Genomic DNA, 22976 nt, shown 5'->3' on the forward strand with positions numbered 1-22976 from the left:
CACTTCCATCACTTTGGGGATAGTTAGCAGCATTCAGCACATTTTCTCATAAAGAACAATTGAAAAGTACAGTTGACCCTTGAACAACTCAGAGGTTAGGGACACCAGCCCACACCCCCAACTCCCCAAAAATTTAACTAATAGCCTCCTATTGACTGAAAGCCTTACCAATAATATAAACAGCCAATTAACACATATTTTGTATGTTATATGTATTATATACTATATTTTTACAACAAACTAAGCTAGAGAAAATGTTATTAAGGAAATCATAAGCAGAGAAGATACATTCCAGTACTGTACTGGATTCATAAAAAAAGAAAAATCCAAGTATAAGTGGACCTACACAGTTCAAACCCATGTTGTTCAAGGGTCAACTGTACTGTTAGTCTCTATTCCTATCATTCAGGTAGTACATTTTTACTTTCTTTGTATATCCTGGAAACATTAATATGTGAATTAGGTATTATAAAATAGAATATTCTTAATTTGACACCAAAAGAAGCGTAAATGTTAGAGGCGAAGTTTCCTTTTCTCAAATAACACACAGCCAGACTGTAAATAGAGCTTCTTAAGAAAGCAAAATATTATTTGAAAAATAAATAGCTGCATATAGTGATACTTTAAGACCCCCTTTTTTGCCTTATGAAATGAGCTGTTTATAAGTAATCAAACTAAATTAAATTGAGTATTACAGTCTGATACAGCAAATACAGAAATTTTTTTTAACTAAAGAATTGGCAAAAGGTCGGTAAATATCTTTGTAATTTACTCCGTTGGAATAAAAATACTTAGTTGATACAAATACCAAACTGTTGAGTAAGATGACTTGTTTTATATTCAAATGTGAAATCAAGTACAGTAGAAGACTTTTATTGTAATATATTGAAAACATTAAAGGTCTTCAAAATTTTTAAAAATTTTTAAAACTTCTATTGTGTAAACCATTTGGTGGGCTTTATATTTTGTTCCTGTTAAATCTTCAAGGATTTTTTTCTCTAACTTTACAAAAAATGTTTCTGATGCTTGAAGAAATGATTTCAATGCCCCTAAGTCTCAAAATACAATAACATGAATAAACAATTGAATAAGTAGTTGACAGGTAATACAAAGTTGAATGTCCGTGGCATTCATGACTAGGCATTTTTATATGACATAAGCTTAAGTATTTTATTAATCATATACATGGATTCTACATTCTTATTTTTCCTATTGACTTTGTTTTTCATTGATTCTAATACGGAATTTCATTAATGAGATTTTAATTGGAGGAAGGTAACATTGAAAAATGTACTTGATTTTTGAGGAACCAGAATGTTTACTAGGTAAAAGTTGTACTAGGTAAAACTTGTCCCCTCTTCATATGTAAGGTAGGCTCATGATAAATACTTAGGGAATGAGTGAAATAAGTACTTGTTAGCATTTCTTCTTTGTGAGCAGGAAAGAGGGAGGTGAAATCTTTACATTGATTGCGCATGGTGAAATCAGATGAAGTTGAAATTCTGTTTGCCCCAACACTGGCTGCATTCCCTGAACCTGCCTGGCCTAGTGTTAGGGATACTCTTACAAAGATTCTTATATTTTTATGTAGTCTTTATATATATGTTCTTTGTATTTGCTGCCTTCCAATTTGCTAGGTGCTGGGAATACAAGGAGAAAGAGATACCATCCCTGTTTTTGGTAGAACTCAGTCTATTTAGGCTAATAACTTGATTTTAGGGCTGTGTTCTTTTTGCCAAACTATTATCCTTGACCAGTGTTATGGTGTAAATGTAATACTATATCTGGATTGCCACAGTGGAACATAACAAATGGGGAGAACCCTCTCTCAGGAGTCAGATGTCACTCATACTATTCCTCCATTGACTGTAGTTCCTTATGGAATAGAGTTTAGTATTTGACTTAATGTTTGTAAGTGTCTACTAGAATTAGCATAGTATAACTATCAACCTAATAGTCCCAGCTGGGCAAGATTTTCTAAGAGTGATATCCTAGTAAAGAATATTTTTTCTGGGGGCACCTAGGTGGCACAGTCGTTAAGCGTCTGCCTTTGGCTCAGGGCGTGATCCCAGCGTTCTGGGATCGAGCCCCACATCAGTCCTCCGCTAGGAGCTTGCTTTCTTCCTCTCTCACTCCCCCTGCTTGTGTTCCCTCTCTCGCTGGCTGTCTCTGTCAAATAAATAAATAAAATCTTAAAAAAAAAAGAATATTTTTTCTGCAACTTGATTTAGACCACTGGAAATTAAAGTGTTAAACATTTTTAGCATCTACAGTGCATCAGGGGCTAGGCTTGGTACAAAGAATAAAAAGGCATTTATTATTTTATCTATACCGGTCTTTCAGTTGCATTCATAAAGATTAAGTGAGAAACCTCAAGGTACATATCCATTTTTGCAATCATCTTATGAATATCTCTACATAAATTACCTCATTTCTGTATACATAAGTTCAGACCGTCTTCTCTCCTCAGTTGTAAATGCTTGTCACAGTTTTTGGCATTGTGTTCCTGTGTGCTTATGTACTTGAGAAGAAGTTGAGGTTATCAGAAGATTTTGAGTTCTCCTTTTCCCCACATGTATTCTTTGGATTGAGATATGTTTGAGAAGTTTGAAAACTGGATATTACGGCATACATAGAACTGGTTGGTTGGTGGAGTCAGATGGACCCCAGGAGTGAAACCCAGAAAGAGCATTCAGTGCTAGGGAGATTTTGAGTACAGCTGGCTTCAGAAAACCGGAGTTCTTTCTATTGCTTATTTTATGTGACCTTGGGCAGGTCATTTAACTTCTGACCCTTTATTTTCTTATCTGTCAATATCTCAGGGATGCCACAGAGCACTTAATAAAAGTTATAATAAAGAAGATGTGGATTCAGGGAGACCCTGTGTTCGCTCCCTTGTCCTTGTCACTTCTGTCCAGAGAAACAAAGTAGGTTATAGGCGTGGTGGCTCTTAGAAGACAAGGTGTCTTCTTGGGGAAAACAATTCCAAGTATATTTCAAAGACTGATGTGTTTTCCACAGTAAAAGACCGCTATTGTTAGAATTCTTATACGTGCACATGAATCTAAGCTTCTCTTCAACTTATTTTGGAGACAACGTATATTTAGATCTTGTATTTTGATCCACTCTGACAATCCGTCTTTTGATTGGTGTCAACTTTTTATTGTTAACCAATTTGCTCTCATTTTACATTATTCATGGAGAAGGAAAGAAGTGCCCTGAGTCACAAAACTTAGATTGCTAGATTATTATTAAAATGATATTAAAGAAATTACATTAAAGTCTCCTGGCCAGATTTCTCCTGGCCATATTCATTTATTTCTGTATATAAGTTTTAGTATAATTCTTGCTTGAAAGAAAAGGTAGCATAAAGAATTTGAATACTTTCTTTCCCTTTCTTAGATTTACTTCATCTGAGCTATGTCTCTGGTGGTTGTAAGTGGTGGTAACTTGAACCAATTCTTCATCATCTGATCTAGAAAATGTTGACAAGATAAGTAGTTTTCCATGATGTAAAGGGATATTAGCTGAGCACTTACTTTACAGCATGGTAGCTCAGGTCACATTTAAGAATTTTTTGGCCCTCTTCGGCCGTGAGTTTTGTTCATCAGAGAAGCAAAAGTTGGGAAAATGTGCACATACATTAGAAAAATCTAAGAGCTGGAGGTGGAAGAGACCTTGAAAGTCACTGTCTGGACGTCCTTTCTTTCCTAACCAGCTGAAGTGTATTTTGTGTCCTGGGGGGGAATTTTACCAGCAGACCTAGATTACGTGATTTCTCATGCATGGACCTTTCCCAGTCTTCATTTCATTTCTTTCACTCATGTGCTCATGACATTTTTTAACATACTCTAACCCTTAAATGTTTTTCTTTTTCCTGTAGGAAACCTATGAGAATATCCCCGGCCAGTCAAAGATCACGTTCCTCTTACAGGCCATCAGAAATACGACAGCTGCTGAGGAGGTACTACTCTAGTACTTGAGAGTATGGTGTTCTTACAAAACAAGTTGGGTATTAGGTGGTGGTCCCTGTGGGTAATGAGAACTGTTGTTTACTGCAAAGACATTACCAGAACTTTGAACTTAGTATTTGCTAAAAGCTACTTTGCAGTTACCGTTTTTTTGAGTACCCTGTATTAAGAATGAAATTTCTTTTTTCTGTGTCAGATGATGTGTCCAGGATATTTAAGCTAACGGTTTTTAAGTAATTACATAAAAATTATTAAATTTAAGTGATTTCTGTGGCTGTAAAAAAATTTTCTTCCTTAAAACAGTTCATTCTAAAGGAGGAAATTTAATCCATTCAGTGTTTTAATGTGTTGCCAAATGTTTCTGAGAAAATATGTATTGTCCGTCTTTAAAATTTTTATGCTTATAGTCATCTCTAGGTAGTGAAGCATATGTGCTAAAGATGTTTAGGAACAGAGAGACACTTTGTTGAATCCTTGGTAAATCATGGTTTTTAGGAAATGACCTTGTTACTGTACCAAATTCAAATTTATTGGTTCTTACTGCTTTTCTCTGCATTTAGCAGTGGATTTTTTTCTTCCCAAAAGTAATATCCTTATATATATTGAATGCTAAGTGAATATTTTCTTTATTTTGGAAAAGGTGTCAAAATATCCCAAGTCTAGAAAACCAACCCCACCTATGAAACATGGAATTGAGAATTTGTAAAGTGAGGGAAATCTGGTTGGCTCAGTTGATAGAGCATACAACTTTCGATCTTGGGATCATGAGTTTGAGCCCCCCATTGGGCATAGAGATGATTTAAAAAAAAAAAAAGAAGAATTTGTGTAGTGAGACTTCTTTACCTAATATTAAAGTATGATGGAAATGAAGTCACACTAAACTTCCACATAGTATTACACCAGACTACTTGTGGTCAATTAGTTTATTGGCATTTTGATATTCTTTGGTAATGCTTAGAAAATAGTATAAAAGTGCCCCAATTTTTAAAAATAGATGACAGGAGGTGCTTCTTCACCTTTATAATATATTCTTTAATTCAAAATGAATGTCAGATATGAAGAACAAACATAATGTAACTTAAATCTCTAAAAACAGTTGGCTATTTTAATTCTTGAAGATTGAATCAAGTTAGCTATGAAACAATTTTTTTTTTAAGATTTTATTTATTTGAGAGAGCAGGAGCTCACACAAGAGAGGGCATGAACAGGGGAGAGGGGCAGAGGGACGGGGAGAAGCAGACTCCCCACTGAGCAGAGAGCCCAATGTGGGGCTTGATCCCAGGACCCAGGGATCATACCTCAGCTGAAGGCAAACACTTAACCAACTGAGCCACCCAGGCGCCCACTATGAAACAAATTTTAAAGCCAAGAATAATTACTACTAAAAACTATTGAATTTTACTTTTTAAAAACCTATATTGAACCCTTTTTAAATCTTGATTTGATTTAGGAATTAGATGATTGTGAACTAGCCTCAGGATCTTGATTGTGGCTTCATAGTTGTCAATGTAAGTGTGAGAACTGCATAAACTTGAACTACTTTTATAGGGATTTTAACCACTTTGAATCCTTTCTAGAACATTAAAGATTTCTTTAAAAGTTTGCTCTTTGCCAAAAGTAATTCAAAGAAAAAGATTCAGTGAAAAGTGACTTGAGAAAAAAATTGGCACATTTTTTTTGTGTACCTTAACTCCTTTTTGTTGGTCACAGTCCCAGACTGATTATAGTAATGAGCAGCTACAGCCCAGAAATGAAAGAAAATATGTAAAATTGGGTTTAATAGTTTCAATGGCCTTTTGATTTAATATGATAAAATTTTAGAATGGTATATGTCTTCGGATAATCTAAAGGAATATTATACAGAAAATGCCAAACTTAAATATATTTTACAGATTTTTAAATGGGATAAGAATATACTCATTGAGATTAATTAGCATTTTTAGGCATTAGAAACTTGTAATGTTTGTTTGCTCAAATGAAGCATAAAGATAAATGGATTTGATAGCATGTTATCTAAGAGGCTAATGAAAGGGCTGTGATACAGCGAGATAGGCCAGGCTGGGAGTAAGATTAGGTACACTAGAATGAGAGCCAGATGGAGAAGTAGGAAAGGTTTATAATTTAATTTCTTTTTCTTAAAGAATATTAAAAATAGAAATTAAAGACAGGTTTATCATTGCTAAGATGTTTCTTATTTGTAATCTGATGTGTTCAGGGGCATTGCCTTAGCTTTGAACAAAAAATAGCTTTTGGGTAGCATTTTCTATAGTGGGCTAATGTGATTAGAGTTTTGTGTATTTTACCTATTTTTTAGAAAAAATCTAAGTGCTTTTGAAATGAATTGTAAAAATAGAATCATAAAATATATCAGTACATCAATGGACTGAATGTAGTTTGTTGGAAATTTTTTCTCTTGTAAGACACCAAATTATTAACCACATTATCCATTTATAGGCTAGACAAATGGCTGCTGTTCTCCTAAGACGCCTTTTGTCCTCTGCATTTGATGAAGTCTATCCAACTCTTCCTTCTGATGTTCAGACTGCCATCAAGAGTGAACTACTGATGATTATTCAAATGGAAACCCAGTCTAGCATGAGGAAAAAAATTTGTGATATTGCTGCAGAGCTGGCCAGGAATTTAATAGGTGTGTATGCAGATATATTTGTTATTATATTATAGAAAAAAATGACTATATCCTCTTTTTTTTTTTTAAAGAGGAGTTTTCTTAAAGGAAAATTTGCAAGTACTTGAGTACCATTTATTTTATTCGAAATGAAAGTGATTATGGATTCTGCATTTAGAGCCAAAAATTACAGATGTTTGTGCGATATAGTCCTAATACCTACCTGTTGGTTTTCAAAACATCTGTGTGGAGAAATATATTTTATAGTTTGCTTAAAAATTGTTAGTTTTATTTCCTCCTTTATCTGTAAAGTTTTGAAAGCACAGTGAACTTAAACCTACTTTGCAGATTAAGCTTGCCAACAGAAGTAAAAATGAGTGGACTTCAGGAGCTTTTGCGGTTACATTTGTGTATTAGTAAATTATACACAAAGGCTGTTACACCACTGTACTATGTACTTTATCAAATACCCTCAAAATATTTTTAAACAATGAAATAAAAGGAAAATCTCTAAAAATACATTTTACCAACAATCAGAACCCTTTTTGGTCACACTAAAAATATTAATGTAATTGAATATGCTGTTATTTTTATGACAGATTCAGTGATACGATTTTTTTTTAAAGATTTATTTATTTCAGGGGCGCCTGGGTGGCGCAGTTGTTAAGCGTCTGCCTTCGGCTCAGGTCATGATCCCAGGTTCCTGGGATCGAGCCCTGCATCGGGCTCCCTGCTCCGCTGGGAGCCTGCTTCTTCCTCTCCCACTCCCTCTGCTTGTGTTCCCTCTTTGCTGGCTGTCTCTCTCTCTGTCAAATAAATAAATAAAATCTTAAAAAAAAAAAAAGATTTATTTATTTCAGTGACAGAAGAGTGTGGGCGAAGGGAGAGGGGAGAGAGAATCTTAAGCAGACTCTGCACTGAGCACAGAGCCCAGTGCAGGGCTCAATTTCATGACCTTGAAATCACGACCTGAGCTGAAACCAAGAAATGCTTAACCAACTGCACCACCCAGGCGCACCCCATTCGTAGATATGATTTTAAACTTAGTTCATTTAGGCAGCATTTTTAAAGGTTGAAAAGGATACCTCACTAGGATAAGATATTGTTGGTTGTGCTTATTAGTAAATCATGACACTAATTTTTTTTTAATTTAATACTTAGTTAACATATAGTGTAGTATTGGTTTCAGTAGAATTTAGTGATTCATCACTTAAATACAAACACCTACTGCTCATCACAACAAGTGCCCTCCTTAATACCCATCACCCATCTAGCCTATACCCAGCCCATCTCCCCTCTAGCAACTCTTGGTTTGTTCTCTGTAGTTAAGAGTTTCTATGGTTTGCCTCCCTTTCTGTTTTTATCTTTTTTTCCTTCCTTTCTCCTGTGTTCGTCTGTTTTGTTTCTCAAATTCCACATGAGTGAAATCATGGTATTTGTCTGTCTTTGGCTGACTTATTTCACTTGGCATTATAGACTGTAGCTCCACCCAGGTCGTTGCAGGTGGCAAGATTTTGTTCTTTTTGATGGCTGAGTAATAGTCCTGTGTGTGTGTGTGTGTGTGTGTGTGTGTGTGTGTTACGCCACATCTTTATCCATTCATCAGTCGATAGACGTCAGGCTCTTTCCATAATTTGGCTATTGTTGATAGCACTGCTACAAACATTGGGGTGCACATGCCCCCTTTGAATCCACTTTTTTTTATCCTTTGGATAAATACCTAGCAGCGCAATTCCTGGGTGTTAGGGTATGACACTAATTTTTTAATCTCCACTACCAATAATGCCAAAATTCTTGCTCACATCAGCTGACTGATCTCAACCAATTCTTAGAAATAGGAAATATATTAATTTTTTTATTTTAAATAAGTTCAAAACCCACTGAAACCTTTAAATTTGAAATTTTTTAAGTAGCCTAGAAAATCTCTTTTCAAGTTTTTTTAAATGTCCAGGTAAGAATTTTTATAGGTGACATATTCTTTCTAATTCAAAATCACAATAATGGAAAGGTTTCCAAAATGTTTCAAAGTGCTCTCCCCATAAATTTTTTTTTTAAATAGCGCTTTCATCCCTCCTGACCCCCAAGCATGATCTTTGTGTTTAAGGAATTGATTAAGGGTATTTTTTTTAACCTCAACTGAGTAGCACATTTGTCATTTTTAAAAAGTTCAGCAAATATGGAGGGAATTTTTTTTTTTTTAAAGATTTTATTTATTTATTCAACAGAGATAGAGACAGCCAGCAAGAGAGGGAACACAAGCAGGGGGAGTGGGAGAGGAAGAAGCAGGCTCACAGCAGAAGAGCCTGATGTGGGGCTCGATCCCACAGCGCAGGGATCACGCCCTGAGCCGAAGGCAGACGCCCAACCGCGGTGCCACCCAGGCGCCCCTGGAGGGAATTTTTTTAAAAAGAAAAAGTGCATACATAACTCATCTGTAATTTTTACAACTCTTAAAATTCTTTGTGACAGAATAACTGGTGAGTCTTTTAACTGGCACAGATTTTTCTGGTCGCTCATTTTTATTACAAAGTACCACAAAAATTTTTTATTTTAAAATCTTGTTTAAAAATAAACACCTTGAGGGGCGCCTGGGTGGCACAGCGGTTAAGCGTCAGGGCGTGATCCTGGCGTTGTGGGAACGAGCCCCACATCAGGCTCCTCCACTGTGAGCCTGCTTCTTCCTCTCCCACTCCCCCTGCTTGTACTCCCTCTCTCGCTGGCTGTCTCTATCTCTGTCGAATAAATAAATTTTAAAAATCTTTTTAAAAAATAAATAAATAAATAAATAAACACCTTGATAGTGTACTGCTCTGGGCCCTGGGATTCCCACTCCTGGATCTTCTCCGGTTTGAAGGTAGTATTTACAGTGTTTTGGCTTCAAGACCTTGATACCAAATATTAACTTTGCCTACTTTTAAACTCTTTAATAGCAGTAGTATAAATAAATAAATAAAATCTTAAAACGAAAAAACCCACAAGGGCACCTGGGTGGCTCAGTTGGTTAAGCGTCTGCCTGCAGCTCAGCTCATGATCCCAGGGTTCTAGGATCAAGTTCCACTTCGGGGTCCCTGCTCAGCAAAGTATCTGCTTCTCCCTCTGCCCCCACCCCCACTCACACACTGTCTGTCTCTCTCTCGCAAAAATAAATAAAATCTTTTACAAAATAAACTCTTTAATAGCAATAGTATAAATAAAAGATTTAACCAAAGTCACAGTGCTGCCTTTCCTCCAAATGCTCCTCCTTAGAGATAGCCACTGCTGATATCTGTGCTTATGTAACCCAAAAGCACAGTTGCTTTTTATGAGATTAGAATGCTATGTGTGGTTAAAGAACCTACTTTTATTAGGATTTTTTAAAAATATAAAGCATGTGACATTTTCTACTACTGCATACTTTGAGGCTTATGAAATGAAAAGATTTACCCCTCATTTTTTGAAGTTTGGCTTACACGCTTTGTGCCTGGATTTCTTTACTTTTAGATGAGGATGGCAACAACCAGTGGCCTGAAGGTTTGAAGTTCCTTTTTGATTCAGTGAGCTCTCAAAACATGGGACTGCGGGAAGCTGCCCTTCACATTTTCTGGTACATACATGGATCTGATTTTCCGAAAAATTGAATGTTGTAAATGTGCAAAGCACATTTTAATTGATTGTTTTAGTCTGACTTTTTAGACTTAAATAATGCCTTTACATGAGCTTTGTATTTGTGTTGAAAGTAAAATTGAAAAAACGCAAAACTTTTAATTTCATTTTATAATCATTTTTTGTACACAGTAGTTCTCTGCAGTTTTTTTCTTTGTCTTTTATGATTCCATGAAAGACAGTTTCTTCTCCTTTATTGGAGATTGACATTACTAAATATTAATATATCTTTTAAAAAGCTACTTGAGTGATGAAATCTTGAAGAAGAAAAAAAGCTGGTGAATCCCCATTGTTTTCTGGGTCTTCTATAATCAAACTTCATGAAAATACAGTATTTTAATAAACTATATTAATAAGCAAATGGTTTAAGTTTAGAATTAAGATTATCTGCACTAAGAAAAATTTTGTCCATGTTCTACAGTTCTCTGGTAAAAATATAATTGGATTTATAACTTTTCAAAATTGTATATTTTTAAAAAATGAGATCTGCCTTGAGGAGGATACAGGTAGATATTATACCGTTTTCTGCTTTAGTTGTCAGATGTATCTTACCTATATTGGTAATGCACAGTGGAGAATTCACTGAAAGTATTCCGTGTAATTGTTAACCACAGTAGAGCATAATTTGGACTGCCTTGATCACTGACGGAGCCCAGGAGCTGGTTGTCAGGCAGCACGGTTACTGCAGCTGCCATCTGAAACCTTGTACTTCCTTTTGTCCTGTCCTGTACTCCAGGTCACCTTCCTATGGAGACAGAGTGATAAGGATAAAGCATAGGGCTGGGATTGGCTGCTGAGTAGTGTGTGCGCACCTGGATTGCCCCTGCTCCCAGCCTAATCCTCTCTGCTCTGTTTGTTGCCACCCGCCCAACCTCAAAGAGGATTGCTGGGAGGATGGGTAGATGATGTTCAGCCTTCAAGGTTAATGTACACTTGGGTCAGGCTGATGTATAAGGTTAGATTAGAGCATTAGATGTTCTGACACTTTACTAAAATATAATGTCTTTTTGGATCTTTTTTAGGAATTTTCCTGGAATTTTTGGGAACCAACAGCAGCACTATTTAGACGTTATCAAACGGATGTTAGTTCAGTGTATGCAAGATCAGGAACATCCATCGGTAAATAATTTCAATGCCATTAATGTTAACACCTAATTTAATATAACATTTAACCTGTGAAAGAAATTTATATATTTGGAGAATGTCTTTAGTTTTAATACTTTAAAATATAAGTATTAGTTTTACTGATGAAGAAAAAGTTCATCTTGAGTAAGAAATCTTGAACCTGCATCCATCAAAAATTTCTCATGTTTCACAATATTTTACTGTCTTCATTTTAGATCAGGACATTATCTGCTAGAGCGACAGCTGCATTTATACTTGCAAATGAGCATAACGTTGCTCTATTCAAACATTTTGCAGATTTGTTACCTGGATTCTTACAGGTAAGAAAACAGTGTAAAATAAGTGATAATTATATCCTTATTGGTTTTCTATAGTTTAAAGTCTCATCAGAGTTCTCTAGTGTGCATTCATTTATTCAGTATATTTGTTGCTTATTCTGTGCTGGCACTAGACGCTAGGGATTCAGCAGTGAACAAAATAAGCAAATCTCTGTCCCTGTTGAACTCTAATCTCTTGCCCTTCATAGACTCATAGTCTCTTAAAATATTTAGGGTTTCAAAATTTTTCTATAACATGATAAAATGCAATGATAAAGGCAATTTATGGCTATTATTGAATATATAATCACGTAAGTTATTGTCATAGAATCAACCAAATAACCTATGAAATGTAATGCCCATTTTACATGAGGAGAAACTAAAGAGGGGAAGATAAGAAACTTGCCCAAGATCACAGTGTTGGTAAGTTATGGAAACATGATTCAAACCCAAATTGGACAGCATTCCTTATTCTTAAGCCCAGGGCTTGTAACGGTTTGTTCTACAAAGTGAATAGTTTATGGTTAATTGTCACTATTGGATCCAAGAGTGTTATTGTTTTAAGGATACCTTCTGCCTCAATCAGAAAGTTAAGTAAGATTGGGTAAGTTAGAGCAACTTGTTAGGCCCATATTTTGTAATAAATGCATATTCTATTTTGAAATGCATTGGTAACATGCTTATGTACACATACAAGTTTTGAAAATACAAATATGTTGCCCTAAGTTAACACAAAGAAGAAATAAAAAGAAAGGAATAAACCATAAAATGGCATGCTTTTCAATTTATAAATGGTAGGGCATGACTACAACGAAAGACATAGACTAGGGGATTTTTAAGTGACATATACAAACATGGTAGCTAAACATGTGGACTGATCATTGGCAAGGCAAAACCATGAATGCTGTTAGTATTGATGACTTGATTTCCAGAAATGGTAAAGATCTGGACAAAACAAAGTATGTATTCATTCTTGATTTATACTACAGTATTTACATGTGGGAGCAGGAGTAGTCATGGTACATTAAAACCAGACAAAAAATAATTTGTGAGTTAGGTTTTAGGTTCATCATTATCGATGAGTTTTTCATTTTCAGAAGTGTCTGACTTTTACGATCATGTGAGATACATGATAAGGTCATATGAATTCGACAACCAAGAAAACTCCTGGGAGAAATAGCATCCCTGTTGAGAACCACCAGGTTAGAGAGGATTTGGAAGAGCTAAAACTGAAAAGTCTTATGTGAATTCTGCATATTTTAGAGTAATTTTGCAGGATTTAGTAGAAACTTTCCTCCCTATGCTGTCAAACTGGAAAGATAGTTTGGGTCAGTGACAAACATTAACTTTACCCTGTGTTTTAGTGGTTTATTACCTAAAAATTTTGTGAGTTACTCACTGCTTAAGTCTAATCTCAGATTTTTCTTCCCCTGAATTTAAGTTAAAATGTTAGCCAGAACTTCTAGGGGTTGTCATGCTGAAATAGGCAATGGTAGATTTAAATGTTCACTTAAATACCACAGTGAGTTAACTTGATGTCAAAAAGAAATAAATTGAGTAATATTGTACACTTTATTTTATTTATTTATTTGTCAGAGAGAGCACAAGCAGGGGGAGAAGCAGCCTCCCTGCTGAGCAAGGAGCCCGATGCAGGACTCGATCCCAGGACCCTGGGATCATGACCTGAACCAAAGGCAGACGCTTAACCAACTGAGCCACCCAGGCGCCCCTGGACACTTTAAATGTATCATAGAATCTAGTATTTACTGCTTGTCTGAAAAAAATGAGGATATGAATGTTGGAGGGACAGAGGAAAGGGATTCCTTCTGGTTATGAAAAGAATTCCTTGACAGCCTCAAGTTTGTTGTGCTGGTTACTATAATTCTGACTTAGATTTAAATCTTTAATGTTTCTAGTTAATATTAGTCAAAAGGAAGGCATAATGTAGCTGTGAGATTTGCATCCTGTAGATTGCTAAGTTATTTAGTGAAAAATACTCTACGATATTATTCTGTTTACTGCCTCTTAATGTTTTGACAGTGAGAGATCACATTTATAAAGTGACTCTTGAACATAGACCTTTTTTCTTTACTCTTTCATTTTTTCCAGGCTGTGAATGACTCGTGCTACCAGAATGACGATTCAGTCCTAAAATCCCTTGTTGAGATTGCAGATACTGTTCCAAAGTATTTGCGTCCTCACTTAGAAGCTACTTTACAGCTAAGTCTGAAGGTAAATTCGATATTTCGGTAAATGTTCTGTTTACTCTTTTCAGTGAATAATCTAAACTACTAAAACATACAAATCCGTCTTCTCTGTAGTTGTGTGGAGACACCAGCCTCAATAACATGCAACGCCAGCTTGCCCTTGAAGTAATCGTGACCCTCTCTGAGACTGCAGCTGCTATGTTAAGAAAACATACCAACATTGTTGCACAGACTAGTAAGTCAAAGGTCTTTAAGTAATATGTGTTAAAAGTGGAAAAATTGTTGGATGAACTTGCTGAGAATTGTGTAAGCTCATAGATTTGTTGAGAATATAATCAATGTCCTTTTACAATCAGATGAACGTGGAGAATATATCTCTGTACATATTCATGTGCATGGGCCCAACACGATGGCTATGCCACAGATAGTCTGAAATCCCACAGTTGTAGGCATGCCTTGTGATACCTGGAAATAAATGAAAAGATGGAGAAGACTTTTATGGGGGAAATCGGGTAACATGTTGAAAGACTGATAGAAGAACTAAATATCAGTTCTCCTTAAATTAATCTATAAACTAATACAATTTCGGTCAGAATCCTGGTAGAGAGGTCATAAGGATAAGGTTGATCCTTAAATTCGTATAAAATAACATGGGGCGTGAAGTAGCCAAGACAATTTTGACGAGCAAAGTGGAAGATCTTGCCTTCTCATCTGTGAAGATTTAGAAATTATTGGTGGTAAAGGTGTAGACAAATGGATGGTAAGAAACAAAGGGATCTATGAGCATATCCACTCACATGGAAACAAAGCTGACTCTAAAAGATAGATAATTGACCAAAGGTCATTTCCGTGACAGAAATCTATCCCGACCTCAGATACCCTGTAAAAACCGATTTGGGGTTGATTAAACACTTAAATGATAGATACTTTTTGAAAGTAAAGCTTGAGAGTAGAGAAAGATGTATTTTTTAAGACTGACTCAAAAACCATAGATACAAACATTGCTAAATTTGCGAATACTAAAATAATTTTTTGACCAAATACACCATAAGTGAAAGTAAAAGATAAGCTGCAGGCTGGGAGAAAACAGCTGCAGTGCACAGAATCAGCAAGTTCAGGTCTGTAGGAAACAGGCAACGGCTAGGACCCAGGAATCCACAAGGGAGGAATCCGAGGGAGCTAATGAGGGCTGCTCAGCGTCAGTAAACACCAGTGCAGTTGTGGAGTCCAAGTTGTCATAAAGTTCAGCAATTATCAAGTGTTGATGAAAGGTGTGGAGCTGAGGACTCATATAGCTTCAGGGCATTTCACACCTGGCTGTGAAATAAGACAGGTCTCCTTTCAAACTTCCTGGAGCAGTGCACATTTATGCAACCACTATGCAGAACAGTTAGTCTTTCTCAGTAATATTGAAGATACCTGTAACAATTTCGTGCCCTGAACTCAAACTTGTCAAGGAAATGTAGATAGGAAACTCATCAAAGCAAATTTTGTAAAAGGGAGAAAATTAGAAACAACTAAAATGTCCTCAGTAGAATAGTGTGTTTATGTAATGGAATACTGTGAAGTATTAAGTTGAAATCCACCATGTGAAAGCAGATTGCCGAAGGATACATGTCTTATGGTACACCATTTATTGTGTAAAAATTAAAATCTTGAGATAGTGCTGTATTTTATATACAGAGAGATCTGTAGTTCAAGTGTAACAACACTTGGAGAATGAGAAGCGTTGATTTTATGCAGTGCTCACCTCTGGTGAGTAAAGGAAAAAATATAATAGGATCTGGGAAGTTTGACTTTTATCTTTAATGTTACTTCTTAAGCAGAACAAGATCTAAAGCAAATGTGGCAAAAAGGTTAAAATCTAACAAACCAGATGTTGAGGGCACAGGCAAATAATTTTTCTGTCTTAGAGGCAAAGTAAATCCTTTGTTTTTTACTTTTTAAAATTATTGTTCATAAATGGTGATATTGATAAAAAAGCCACAGTATTTGGGTATGAAGTGATGATTTGCTTTAGTTCCTCAGATGTTAGCAATGATGGTTGACCTTGAAGAGGATGAGGACTGGGCAAATGCAGATGAGCTGGAAGATGATGACTTTGACAGGTAATCACGCATGCCGGACACTCTGTTGGCATGGAGTGAGCTCAGGTGGTGGCGAGAGTTTAGGGTTCTAGGACCCATCTCTTCCACTGTATTCTGTCATCTAAAGTTAAACTTCTAAGTTTGGAAACTGGGACACTGGCTTTTCTTAAGATTTTATTTATTTATGTGAGGGAGAAGGCATGAGAAGACAGGAGGGTTAGAGGGAGAAACAGATTCCCCACTGAGCGGGGATCCCGATGCCCGACTCTGTCCTGGGATTCTGGGATCATGACCTGAGCCAAAGGGCCAAAGGCAGACGCTTAACCGACTGAGCCGCCCAGGCACCCGACACTTTGGCTTTCTGTGTCAAATTTTGTAAAAAAAAAATTTTTTTTTTTTAAGATTTTATATTTATTTGACAGAGATAGAGACAGCCAGCTAGAGAGGGAACACAAGCAGGGAGTGGGAGAGGAAGAAAGCAGGCTCATAGCGGAGGAGCCTGATGTGGGGCTCGATCCCATAACGCCGGGATCACGCCCTGAGCCGAAAGCAGATGCTTAACCACTGTGCCACCCAGGCGCCCCTGTAAATATTTTATTTTTAATAAAGTAGGTATCTTTTCTACCACATTTTACTCTTAAATTTTCAAGATTAATTTAGTGTAAGAGTATCTTAAAATATGTATAAAAAAGCTTTATTATGAAAAATGCCTTTATATGCATAGACCTCACTTAAAATAGTTGTTTCCACACAGTTCCCTGCATAATGCCCTGCTTTCCCAATTTCACACAAGTTAACTTTAGGCTAAAGAGATGGTGGTGAGATTTGTACTGTAGGGTACAGTGACACTGGAGCTACTTTTTAACTTATTCAGACTTATGAGACCCTCATGGATAGAGAGTCCTGTGGCAGAGACCACCAGAATCTAATTCACTGTCCAGTGGTGTTGATGGCCTCTTCTTACATGCGTATGAGACACAGCACTTCAGAGCTCTGTTATCTTTGTGGATTCTTTTCAGTGGTCCTAAAGGTATATTCTCAGGTAGATTCAGAAATGGAGGGGTGGGGATTGAGTGATTTGTCTAGGCTTTATATAGCCAGTCCATAGACTGAGGTTTAATGCCATTTCTCTTACTCTTCCCAGTGCATCATACTACCTCCCTTTCTTAAAGAGAACTGAAAGTATTCCCCTGATAGACCGGTAGTCAGTATAAGCTACTACAATAGGTATTAGGTAAAATTAAAGACATTTGACTTACAGAATATACAATGTGTTTTGCAGCTTAGTCCCATTATTACAAATGACTACTCTGGCTTAAATGCTGTTTTGAAGTCTATGAAAGTAATCCTTCACTGGAAATTGCTTCATAGGGCTGAAGGGAAGACCTGGCTCAGATCAGGTTTCCGCTCCCTGGTTCAGTTACTACAATGTGCTGTTCCTTGGCCTTTAATTTTCCCTGTACAAGGCACTTAATTTATATGACTTATGAAGCTATGTTTTCTGGGCTAGGTGAATAAGATTTTCTTACTTGTGAGTAATTAGGTCTTAAGTATATTTTCAAGGTGAGTTGGAATATATCCTAAAGATCATTTACAGTTTCATCTTTATAGTCTCCTCTGTCTGACAATTTGAGATGATGCATATGACAAACTCACTACTAATCTTTCAGTTCAAAGACAGTGCAAAAGGCTCTTTCGTGGCCAGATTTCTTCTGTTTTCAGTGAAAACACTAGAATTGAGTTTCACCTGTGTATAATTTGTGGCAGTATGGTTTGCAACCCTTTAAAAGTAAACAAGCTCACAGCAAGGAAGACATCCTCCAGAGTCTGAGCACGGCTTTCAATTGTCTGTGTTCTGTCCGTTGAGGAGTTTGAAAGGTATATGTCCAGGAAATGAGATCACAAGGCTCACCTAAACACTGCTCATACCTCATACCTCTGAGTCTTAAAAGCATCAAAGCTTGAGTGTTAGCCAGTGAGGGAGAGAAAGAGCAAAGTCTTGAAAACTAAGGTTGAGAAACAGGAATTTTTACACCATGGTGAATGAATCTTGAAAATGTTATGTACCCTCCTCCTTTTCTTTAACTCTGAATTTTTAACCCACAACTTCATACATTCAGAAGACTGCTTGAATTGGTCTTTCTCAGCCTTAGTTTAGTGTGATAACGTGTTTAGATGTGCGTGTGTACAGTGCACTGTTCTTGTGTACGTTGAGTGAGGTGAATCCGTTCTCCGGTCTTGTGCAGCAATGCGGTTGCTGGCGAGAGCGCCCTGGACCGAATGGCGTGTGGACTTGGTGGGAAGCTGGTGCTACCGATGATCAAGGAACACATCATGCAGATGCTCCAAAACCGTAAGCCGGGTCTCCCTCAAACACTAGAGTAGCGCGGTGTGGCTTTCTAAATCCGAAACTCTGACAAGTGCTTAGACTTAACCTTTCTACCTTTTTTATCCTGTGTTTAGCCCAATTTTTATATTATACTGATAAAATCCTGTTTAGTCCTCTTTGGGAACCATTCAATCTTATGCTAAAGAATGTTTTTCCTCACTACTGCAAATGTTCAGTTCCCTCCCTAGAATTGGCTTCAGTGTATGGAAAGAAATTGTAATTCCAAGGAAAGACTATAGATTTTCTCCCTAGCCAGAAATATCTAGGTTTTAATTTTTAAGTAAGACATTATTATTTAATGTTTATAAAATATTAGCATATTTGATTATATCCTCTTCCTTTACTACTTTTTGTTTTTAAAAATGTTTAATCAGAAGAGAAGCCACTTCTATATTTCTGCTATTGTTTTCATAGCAAATATTTGGTCATTTGTCAGCCTCTATACCTGTAATTTATATCAATATCAAAAATTGTTGTATAGGTGTTATATTTTTGTCTTTTTTTTAAAGATGTTATTTCTAAGTAATCTCTACACCCAGTGTGGAGCTCCGGCTCACAATCCCAAGAACAAGAGTGTGTGCTCCACCAAGCCAGCCAGGCACCGCTTATTTTTGTCTTTTTAATGACAGAGTTAAGGTGCTTAACTTTTTTTAAAAATTGAAATACAGAAATGTATGAACTAAAAGTTCCTTAACTTAGATTTAGAGATGGCCACTGTTAATAGGTCTCTGAGACTTTTCTCTGACCTCCTTTGTGTATACATGCAGTTTTTAAAAAAAGATGTGAACATACCATATGGACATACCATACTTACCTTAAGCTTTTACCCCCAGGGTATATCTTTATCACCACAAAATAGCTCCCCCTCATTTTTTTTTAGCAACCACATAGCCTTCTACAGTACCCCATTAGATGTTAATAGTTTTTGTTGATTACAAATAATGCTAATGTATACATTCTTCTACAGAAATCCTGGCTTACTTGTATAGATATTTATATCTGTAGGGTACATTACATACAAGAGACACACTTGAGGATCAGATCATTGATTCAGCATCTTAAAGTAGTAAAACGGAGTTATAGCAAAATATCGCTTCAAATAAAAGTGAACTGTTGAGAACTGGAGGCCTTACACAATTTACCTAATTCTTTCTTACCCTGTGTAAGATTCTTCTCCTGAAAAGGCACGGCCCAAAACCATTATTCCTTTTTAAGATGTGATTGTATATCTGGGTCTTGAATAATTGTCTTCCCCTTTTTTTTACTTCCTAAATTTCTGAACAGTTTTTTTTTTCCTCAAAGGTATGGAGACAGTATCAAAGATTGCTTAAGTTATGAGAGCTGCTAGAAAGTATCTAGCTTTTCCATTTTTAAAATGAAGAAAGTAGCTCAGAGACATTAAAAGATTGCACAAGGTCACCCGGTTGTCATTGTTTCACCATTGGTTCACACTATTCTTCAAATCAGTGTGGATGTGATTGTGATTTGTAGTTCAAGAATTTGGCTTTTAAATTTCTGCTACAGCTTACTAGCTGGATGCCGAAGGCTTTACATATATGGCAGTGATCCCTTAATAAGATTTGTTACTGTTAACTGTATGGCTTTGAGCAAGTCTTCTGCACCTTAATTTTCTCATCTGTAAAAGAGGAAAAAATGATGCAGAGATGTATTTCATGTATGCAAAAAGTGCTTTAGCAACAGCAAACAATATGTCTCTTCTAGTAACTTAACGTGCACCCCACTTTATTTTTAAAGATAGTTTTACTGGTTTTGCTTTAAATAATAAAAAGGAAAATTTGAAGGAGAAAAACCATTTCCAAATCCCCATACCATAGCATCACATTCTGCTGAACATACTTTAGGGACTCTGCCTGTTGGAGATGTGTAGGCATATCTTTTTTTAATTCTCTGAACCAAATATGGACACCTTTAGTAATTGCATCTCTTATTTAAATTAGTAAAATCAGTATGCAAAGATTAGCGCCTTATTTACTGGTTTCCTAGGATGATTATTCCTCAGTTGAAAAATTTTGACTTGCTGGTCTATTGAGTAATTGAAACACATTAAAAGTAAATATTTAATAATGTTATAAATAATAGTGAGGTTTTAATACTTAACAGCAAAATTAGGAATTTTTCAGAAATTCTTTCTAGTAGAATTAGTCACAACAGAGTTCATCTTTATATGGGTTTTGGGCTTCCCAAAGTGAACAATGAAGTCTGATAATAATTTCAGACTTTCCTACAACTTTAGTTAACCCTTATGCAAGCGGTTCTCAAACTTTCTGTTCTCAGGACCCCTTTACACTCTTAAAAGTTACTGAAGATCCCAGAGTGCTTTTGTTTATGTGGGTTATATCAATGTTTATACCATTAGAAATGGAAAAAAAAAAAAAACATTTAAAATATGCACTTAAAGATGACAATAATAAACCCATTACACATTAACAGAAATAACGTTTTTCATGAAGAATGACTCTTCCAAAAGAAAAACATGTTAATGGGAAGAATGTCTTATGCATTTTTGTAAATATCTTCTAAATATCCTGAGTTCCTATTTCTGCCTCTTCATTCAGTCTCATAGGATTTTCATGTGTTGTAATCCTTGGAGTACTCCACCGGACCCTCAGAATGAGAGTGAAAGAATGTTACCAGAAGAACAGTTTTGATTCAGAGAATCCCGGGGTTCTTGGGCCCCGCTTTGAGAAACATTGCTTTACACAGATACTAGCTTTCTATATTTATGTATCTCTTGCTTTGTGCCACAAGTTATGTGAAACACCTTAAAGGGAACAATAATGTAGTAAATATAAATATTTAGAAATGAGAGTCAGGGAAATTATATATTAGAATAAGATAGGAAGGTTCAGTAAAATAAATATTACTTAGCAAATATTCTATTAGTCTAAAATCACATAGCCATTAGTAATATTAGAATATAAATAAAGCCCATCTGTTCATTTATCATATTGTTAAATAAAAATTCTTTAAAAGCAGCATCTTTCCTCCGTGGCTTTTTTTTTTTTTTCTTTTTAAAGAACTGTGACTGGGGTACCTCAGTCAGTAGAGCATGTGACTCTTGATTTTGGGATCACAAGTTCAAGCCCCATCTTAGGTGTAGAGATTGCTTAAATAAATAAAATGATAAACTTTAAAGAAGAAAAAAAGAAATGTGACCATGATGGAGATAGTGAATATTTATTCAGTAAATAGCAGTGTGTGACACAGAATCCAAGTATTTGTTGCTTACTGTAAATCTTAGGAGGAAAGCCTTATTTTCTGTAGCTGGTTTAAATACTAGTAAGCTCTTTGCTTCTATATTGCCTTTTAACTGCTTTTGGAATAGAAATCCTCCTGTGATGTAACCATCACTCCAGTGGAATAGTCCCAGTCAGGCCCTTTTTTCTGTTCATTTTTCTAATGTGTAAAAATATTTTGATAGTCTTTTCCAAATAAGGAGAACTTTTATATTTCTGACTACCAGAGTGACATGTTTGTACTGGTTAATTGCTCTTCTTTCATATGTAATTATTTTTTGTAGCTGACTGGAAATACCGGCATGCGGGATTAATGGCCTTATCTGCCATTGGTGAAGGATGCCACCAGCAAATGGAAGGAATTTTAAATGAGATAGTAAATTTTGTTTTGCTTTTTCTTCAGGATCCTGTAAGTACCAGTAAATATCTGACTCATAATTATTACCATAGTTTCACATGAGAACCCATTGCCTTTACTTATACAAAGTAATCTATTCCAGCATCCAAGAGTAAGGTATGCAGCCTGTAATGCCGTGGGACAGATGGCTACAGATTTTGCACCTGGTTTCCAAAAGAAATTTCATGAGAAGGTAAGTAACAAGTCTCCAGATGCTCAAATCAGACTTTTAAGAAGAGGGGTGGCATTTTATGTGTATGCTTTGAAATGTGGCATTTCAAAATGTGTGCTTATCTGCTTTCATTTCACAGGTGATTGCAGCCCTGCTGCAGACCATGGAAGACCAAGGCAATCAGCGAGTACAGGCCCACGCCGCTGCCGCTCTTATTAACTTCACTGAGGACTGTCCCAAGTCACTACTTATCCCATATTTAGACAATCTGGTGAAACATCTGCATTCCATCATGGTACTTAAACTTCAAGAGGTAAGTTTCGAGGTCTTTCAGCTCTTTATCTAGAGGTTAACATAGGTTAATTTGTTGGATAAGACCTGGAGAAAGAGAAACTTTTCAGCATGGCTGTAAAGAATAGAAAGTTAGGTTTGGCTATTTGAAGTAGAATAATTCAGTCTTGACCAGAGAACAGGCCAATATTGGAATTGGGAAGAAGATAGAGCCTAAAGGTTAGGTAAAATCAGTATTTGAATTGCCTTGAAAGCAAGGCAGTTATTTTGAATTCTGATTTATGTAAATTTGGAAGAACCATTTTGTTCTTACCTGCTGCAAGAAATCATGGTAATGTGATTGTAAGAAATTAGCACGATGGCGTTGTGAGGCGTAAACAAAAAGGGAGAAGTTTTAAGTCAAGATTATCGGATTGCTCAGAGAGCTTGGGTGGAAATTGGGGAAGATGATGATTCTAAAAGTCATTTCTCAGGAAGCAGTAAGAGTTTCTTTCT

The 22976-nt window shown here is 36.1% G+C and overlaps 1 protein-coding gene across 2 annotated transcripts in view; it reads left to right on the forward strand.

The window, feature by feature from the left end:
- Positions 1–3821: 3821 nt before the first annotated feature.
- IPO5 (importin 5) overlaps positions 3822–22976 on the forward strand; it is a 35843-nt gene continuing 16688 nt past the window's right edge. For both annotated transcript variants that reach the window (XM_011219256.3, XM_034665394.1), the window contains exons 1-12: positions 3822–3964; positions 6426–6618; positions 10078–10180; positions 11262–11358; positions 11580–11684; positions 13791–13913; positions 14003–14123; positions 15909–15996; positions 18222–18328; positions 21906–22030; positions 22122–22211; positions 22330–22503. In XM_011219256.3, coding sequence (XP_011217558.1) covers positions 6435–6618; positions 10078–10180; positions 11262–11358; positions 11580–11684; positions 13791–13913; positions 14003–14123; positions 15909–15996; positions 18222–18328; positions 21906–22030; positions 22122–22211; positions 22330–22503 — 1317 coding nt within the window. In that variant the 5' untranslated portion in view covers positions 3822–3964; positions 6426–6434. The remainder of the gene's footprint in view (positions 3965–6425; positions 6619–10077; positions 10181–11261; positions 11359–11579; positions 11685–13790; positions 13914–14002; positions 14124–15908; positions 15997–18221; positions 18329–21905; positions 22031–22121; positions 22212–22329; positions 22504–22976) is intronic.

The sequence above is a fragment of the Ailuropoda melanoleuca genome, chromosome 7 (genome assembly GCF_002007445.2).
Source record: "Ailuropoda melanoleuca isolate Jingjing chromosome 7, ASM200744v2, whole genome shotgun sequence".
In the NCBI taxonomy this organism is placed as follows: Eukaryota; Metazoa; Chordata; class Mammalia; order Carnivora; family Ursidae; genus Ailuropoda; species Ailuropoda melanoleuca.